The 6,927-nt window shown below is 41.4% G+C and overlaps 1 protein-coding gene across 1 annotated transcript; it reads left to right on the top strand.

Moving 5' to 3' along the window:
* The first annotated feature begins 1,723 nt into the window (after nucleotides 1–1,723).
* si:dkeyp-59c12.1 (Ras-related and estrogen-regulated growth inhibitor-like protein) lies at nucleotides 1,724–6,567 on the top strand. Its single transcript, XM_062040872.1, has 4 exons — nucleotides 1,724–1,805; nucleotides 1,890–1,943; nucleotides 2,015–2,091; nucleotides 5,832–6,567. The coding sequence occupies exons 1-4, from the start codon at nucleotides 1,724–1,726 to the stop codon at nucleotides 6,246–6,248; spliced, it is 630 nt and encodes a 209-aa protein (XP_061896856.1). The 3' UTR covers nucleotides 6,249–6,567.
* Nucleotides 6,568–6,927: the final 360 nt, after the last annotated feature.

Genomic DNA, 6,927 nt, shown 5'->3' with positions numbered 1-6,927 from the left:
GAAATATATGTGCTGTATGAACTTTACGGAGGTGAACGGTACTTTGGGCTGTGGGATTGAGTGTGTTGTGCGAGTGTTTGAGTTGTATTGGTGGGTTATATGGACGGGAGGGGGGAGGTGTTTGTTATGCGGATTAATTTGTGGCATATTAAATATAAGCCTGGTTGTGTTGTGGCTAATAGAGTATATATATGTCTTGTGTTTATTTACTGTTTTAGTCATTCCCAGCTGAATATCAGGTCCCACCCGCCTCTCACAGCATCTTTCCTATCTGAATTGCTTCCACTGCCCTCTAATCCTTCACTCTAACTTTCCTCATCCACAAATCTTTCATCCTCGCTCAAATTAATGGGCTAATCGTCGCTTTCTCGGTCCGAATCGCTCTCGCTGCTGCTGGCCATGATTGTAAACAATGTGCAGATGTGAGGAGCTACACAACCTGTGACGTCACACTACTTCCGGTACAGGCAAGGCTTTTTTATCAGCGACCAAAAGTTGTGAAATTTATCGTCGATGTTCTCTACTAAATCCTTTCAGCAAAAATATGGCAATATCGCGAAATGATCAAGTATGACACAGAATGGACCTGCTATCCCCGTTTAAATAAGAACATTTCATTTCAGTAGGCCTTTAAAAAATTCAATGCAAACATCTGCCAATGTGTTTACACTGGTCCAAGTTCCTCTACAATACATTCTAGTGTTTGTAGGAATTTGCTGCGAAAAATGTTGTCTCCCAAGTTTCGAACTAAACTCCATGGTGTCATTCCCGGGCCCCCGGGCCCCCTGGTCCCCGGGCCTCCACTTGACTAGACCTGGTGTATTGGCTACAATAGAGGCAACATTTAGAGGTATTATTTACATAGCAACACATGACCTAGATCAGTGTTTTTCAACCTTCTTTGATGCAAGGCACATTTTTTTCATTAAGAAATCCGGAGGCACACCACCAGCAGAAAACGTTAAAAAATGAAACTCCACCGGGTCGTCATGCCTTATTTTGAGTTTGTTGGTGTTTTCTTGTGAGCAGTGCTTTAGTTTATGTCTTGCGCTGTTGTTTTGGTGGCCCTTTCTGTTTTGATGGTGTTTTCCTGTAGCAGTTTCATGTCTTCATGTACAGATGTGCTTTGAGGACGCCGTAAGTTTTTGCTGTCGTCCAGCATTCTGTTTCTGTTTACTTTGTAGCCAGTTCAGTTTTACTTTCGTTTTGCATAACAATTGCCTTTTCCTACCCCTTTCCCCTTTGTTCATTTTTGGTTTAAGCATTACATACGTTTTTACCTGCACGCTGCCTCCCGCTGTGGTCTGCACATTGGGATCAAAACAAACCATCCTTCTCTCACCCGACACATTCCGACTTTTACACAGCAATTAACTACCTGCTGCCACCTACTGACATGGAGTATTACGTGGTTACCATGCTGAGTCTTACACAGCACAGACACTAAGCAAGGGCACATTATTTGCAGATTATAATGATTGATTGGACCAATTAGGTGAAGTCGCATAATTTCCCACGGCACACCAGACAATATCTCACACGCGGCACAGTGGTTGAAAAAAAACTGACCTAGATAAATGAGAAGAATTTCCAGGATTCTTTGCAGAACACGTGTGCACAGGAGCATGTGGATGTTGCGTATGACGTGTTATAAGCTCCTCCCCCTCGTGTGTGGGCTGCTTTAATGAGTGTGAACCGAGAGCACTGCAAACACACAACCTTCATGGAGCTGAGAGGACTCACATATCCAGTCAGCATGGAAGCCAACATTGTCGTGATGGGCACAGAGAGTGTGGGAAAGTCAGGTAACAACAACACACAACACTGTGTTATTATTAGTATATTACTAGTAGTAGTTGTAGTTGTAATAAATTGTTTATGTCTTGCAGCTCTTACAGTTCGCCTGCTGACAAGGAGATTCATAGGAGAGTATGGAGACATTGGTAAGTGTTGAAGTTTTGATAATAACTCTGTTATTATGTAAATATGTGCTTACAGTATGAATGTGTTGCAGAATCCATCTACACTCACAGATTCATGGTGGACGGGAGGGAAACTGCTGTCAATATTTGGGATTCGCCTTATTCCGAGGTAAGGAAACGACCGTGTGCTGTCTACAAATCCGCACTTGCATTTTTGATTGACACTAACAGAGAGGTATTCGTTTAACAACATGTTAATTATTGAACTGCACTGTTCATGCTGAGAGCTGTTTCTAATGAGAGATTTTAGATGGAATGTAAGTCTCGTTTCAACCAATGAGAAATAGGCTACTTTGTGTATTGTTGGAAAGTTTTCATTGGGCAAAAAAAACATTGAAGCCGCATTTTTCAGGGTAATATTTGGCACCTTTTTAGGCCACCTGAAGTAAGTGCGTGAAATGAAAGAAAAGTGTATTAAACTAACTATGCAGTTGGTGTAAATGAGAATGATTAAAAATAATTTTCGCAGAGCAGGGATGGGCAGCAATGAGAAAATTTAAGAACATTGGTATAAAAAATGCATGAAATCCATTTTTCAGCAATAAAAGTAGTTTAGTGTGTGACCAAATCAGTTTTTAGTAGTGATGGGTAATTGATGTCTCAGTGAGTGTTTGGCGCACTCAGTGGTTGTATTGACACTCGGGCGTGAATCTTTAGGCAATTAAGAATTGAATCCGATGACGATTCCTGGGGTGGCGATTCCATTCGGAATTGATTCTGGATTCTATGACTTTAGCCCAATACTTCTTCTGTTTGTTTGACATTCTCATTACTGCCACAAGTGGTGGAAACGTCTATTACAACTGAGTACCGCTGCAACCCATATGGACCACAGCAGTAATTTTTTTGCGGCCCTCAAGCCCTATCGTTAAGGAACACTGAAATAATAAATTGTGAGAATCGGTTTGAATTGAGAATTGTGTTTTGATTCTAAGTCGAATCGTCACCCCAGGAATCGGAATCGGATTAAATTATTAGGTGCCAAAATATTCACACCTTTGTGTCAATATAAGGGCCGCCATAAAATATCTGTTTTTCAGCTGTGGTCTGTATGGGTTGCAGCAGTACTCAGTTGTAATACACTTTTCCATCAATTGTGGCAGTAATGACAATGTCAACCAAACAGAAGAAGTATGGAGCTAAAGTCAAAGAAAAGTTTCTTCAGCGCAAAAATTGCTGGATTTTTATTTGCACTTTGATTTCATTTACAGTTCATTTAAAAAACATATATTATTATTCTAATTTGTTAATTTAGCTGGGTTGCATTTTTTGGCTAAACTTTGTAGTTGCATGTCAATTTATTTTTCTGAGTTTTTCTGAGTCTTTTCTTTTGCAGTTGTTTGATTAGTATTGGACGGGCGGTATAGCTCGGTTGGTAGAGCGGCCGTGCCAGCAACTTAAGGGTTGCAGGTTCGATCCCCGCTTCCGCCATCCTAGTCACTGCCGTTGTGTCCTTGGGCAAGACACTTTACCCACCTGCTCCCAGTGCCACCCACACTGGTTTAAATGTAACTTGGATGTTGGGTTTCACAATGTAAAGCGCTTTGAGTCACTTGAGAAAAAGCGCTATATAAATGTACTTCACTTCACTTCACTTCACTTATTTTTGTAATCAGCCTGACCTAAACCTTGATTAAAATCTTTGTGATTTTATTTAATTTGACAAGGTTTTAAACTCTAACTAGGTTAGATATCATTTTTGGATATGATTAAACTCAAGAATAAACCCTATTTAAGACACTCGTTGGGGTGCCACAGACATCTTTTACGAACAGAGCCTGAAGACACGAGGAAACAGGACAAAAAATTGTTGACCACTCCTCTTGACAAAATTGGTGCAGTTCAGCTAAACTTGTTGGTTTTCTGACATGGACTTGTTTCTTCAGCATTGTCCACACGTTTAAAAAATTCAGAACTTTGGGAAGGCCATTCTAAAACCTTAATTCTAGCCTGATTTAGCCATTCCTTTACCACTTTTGATGTGTGTTTGGTGTCATTGTCCTGTTTGAACACCCAACTGCACCCAAGACCCAACCTCCAGGTTGATGATTTTAGGTTGTCCTGAAGAATTTGAAGGTAATCCTCCTTTTTCATTGTCCCATTTAAAGCACCAGTTCCATTGGCAGCAAAACAGGCCCAGAGCATAATACTACCACCACCATGCTTTTCTCCTCCAAACATTGCTGGGTATTGTGGCCAAACAGCTCAACTTTTGTTTCATCTGACCACAGAACTTTCCTCCAGAAGATCTTATCTTTGTCCAAGTGATGTCAGATGAAACAAAAATGTAGCTCTTTGGCCACTATACACAGCAATATGTTTGGAGGAGAAAAGGTGAGGCCTTAAATCCCAGGAACACCATACCCACCGTCAAGCATGGTGGTGGTAGTATTATGCTATGGGCCTGTTTTGCTGCCAATGGAACTGGTACTTTAAATGGGACAATGAAAAAGGAGGATTACCTCCAAATTCTTCAGGACAACCTTAAATCATCAGCCCGGAGGTTGGGTCTTGGGCGCAGTTGGGTGTTCCAACAGGACAATGACCCCAAACACACATCAGAAGTGGTAAAGGATTGGCTAAATCAGGCTATAATTAAGGTTTTAGAATGGCCTTCCCAAAGTCCTGACTTAAACGTGTGGACAATGCTGAAGAAACAAGTCCATGTCAGAAAACCAACAAATGTAGCTGAACTGCACCAATTTTGTCAAGAGGAGTGGTCAACAGTTCAATCAGAAGCTTGCCAGAACCTTGTGGATGGCTACCAAAAGCGCCTTATTGCAGTGAAACTTGCGAAGGAACATGTAACCAAATATTAACATTGCTGTATGTATACTTTTGACCCAACAGATTTGGTCACATTTTCAGTAGACACATAATAAATTCATAAAAGAACCAAACTTCATGAATGTTTTTGTGACCAACAAGTATGTGCTCCAATCACTCTATCACAAAAAAATAAGAGTTGTAGAAAGTTTTGGAAACTCAAGACAGCCATGACATTATGTTCTTTACAAGTGTATGTAGTAAACTTTTGACCATGACTGTATACAGTACAGACCAGATGTTTGGACACACCTTCTCATTCAATGCGTTTTCTTTATTTCCATGACTATTTCCATTGTAGATTGTCACTGAAGGCATCAAAACTATGAATGAACACATGTGGAGTTATGTACTTAATAAAAAAAAGGTGAAATAACTGAAAACATGTTTTATATTCTAGTTTCTTCAAAATAGCCACCCTTTGCTCTGATTACTGCTTTGCACACTCTTGGCATTCTTTCGATGAACTTCTGAAATGGTTTTCACTTCACAGGTATCATGGTTTTGATGCCTTCAGTAACAATCTACAATGTAAATAGTCATGAAAATAAAGAAAACGCATTGAAATGAGGTGTGTCCAAACTTTTGGCCTGTACTGTATACATATATATATTTTTATGTATATATATATATATATATATATATATATATATATGTACTGAATATATGAAAACAAATATGTATATCTTTTTTTTTTTTTTAATCGATTTTTGAAAATTACGAATCAATTTAGAATTTTGGATGACTAAGAATGTTCGAATGTTAATCACTTTTTTTGTGCACACCCAATTGACACTGTGTCGCTGTTTCATAACGGCGCTGGATTAAAAAAGTTTGACCTGCAAATAAAATGATAAGTTAGCAAATATGCATGCATATTTTTTTTTGTGCGACTCTGGCCAATGAGCTAAAAAGTAAGCAGGAAAAGAACATTTACAATATTTAAACATGAAAATGACCGACACATCAGCCGTGCTGGAAGAGTAAGCAGTAATCACTCACCTTTGTTTTCTCTCCTTGAAGACGGCGCTCTTTGAGAGAAAAGTCCGGTGGGCGGACGGCTTCGTCCTCGCCTACAGCATCTGCGACCGCGCCAGCTTCACCGCCGTCACCCGCCTGCTCCACGCCATCAAATCCTCCAGAGGATGCCCGCACGGCGACAGGGCACCCGTCGTAGTCGTCGTGGGCAACAAGCGCGACCTCCACCACCGGCGGAGGGTGCTGAGCGAGGAGGGCCGCCTCCTGGCCCTGGACGCCGGCTGCCTCTTCTACGAAGTGTCGGCGGCAGAGGACTACCACGGCGTGCTGGCGGTCTTCCACGGCCTGCTGACTGGGGTGAAGGACGCCAAGTTGAGCGCCAAGAGGCCGTGCACGGGCCTCAAGGGCATCGTGAAGAGCGTGTCCGCCGTGTTCGCCAGACGACGGACTGACTCCATTTAAGACACTTGTTGGGGCGCCACAGACATCTTTTACCACCAGAGCCTGAAGACACGAGGAAAGAGGACATTAACCTCGTGACCTTTGACCTAACATGCTAACTCAAAATGCAACATATATTATGGTTCTGTATTTTGGACAAAATATTGGGGATCTTTCAGCTCCTCCACAATCGTAATAACGTTTTTAATAATGTTTTCCATTAAGTTACTGTATAGGAGCATGTGCAGGTGTACCTAATGTAGTCGACATGAACGATATCATGAGGTGTACCTAATGTAGCGTCCAGTGAGTCGACATGAACGATATCATAAGTTGTACCTAATGTAGCGTCCAGTGGGTCGACATGAACGATATCATAAGGTGTACCTAATGTAGCGTCCATGGAGTCGACATGAACGATATCATAAGGTGTACCTAATGTAGCGTCCAGTGAGTCGACATGAACGATATCATAAGTTGTACCTAATGTAGCATCCAGTGGGTCGACATGAACGATATCATAAGGTGTACCTAATGTAGCGTCCAGTGAGTTGACATGAGCGATATCATAGGGTGTGCCTAATGTAGCGTCCAGTGAGTCGACATGAACGATATCATAAGTACCTAATGTAGCGTCCAGTGAGTCGACATGAACGATATCATAAGGTGAACAAATGTAGCATCCAGTGAGTCGACATGA

This window comes from Entelurus aequoreus, linkage group LG03, assembly GCF_033978785.1.
Source record: "Entelurus aequoreus isolate RoL-2023_Sb linkage group LG03, RoL_Eaeq_v1.1, whole genome shotgun sequence".
NCBI classification, from domain to species: domain Eukaryota; kingdom Metazoa; phylum Chordata; class Actinopteri; order Syngnathiformes; family Syngnathidae; genus Entelurus; species Entelurus aequoreus.
Note: the sequence above shows the minus strand (reverse complement) of the source record. Positions and strands in the feature narration are given on the sequence as shown.

What these genes read in the sequence shown, in the direction of transcription:
- si:dkeyp-59c12.1 (XM_062040872.1), top strand. Translation starts at nt 1,724, where the DNA reads ATGGAGCTGAGAGGACTCACATATCCAGTCAGCATGGAAGCCAACATT. An exon ending in AGGAGAGTATGGAGACATTG is followed by an intron (nt 1,944 to 2,014) that starts GTAAGTGTTGAA and finishes AATGTGTTGCAG; the next exon opens with AATCCATCTACACTCACAGA. An exon ending in GGGATTCGCCTTATTCCGAG is followed by an intron (nt 2,092 to 5,831) that starts GTAAGGAAACGA and finishes CTCTCCTTGAAG; the next exon opens with ACGGCGCTCTTTGAGAGAAA.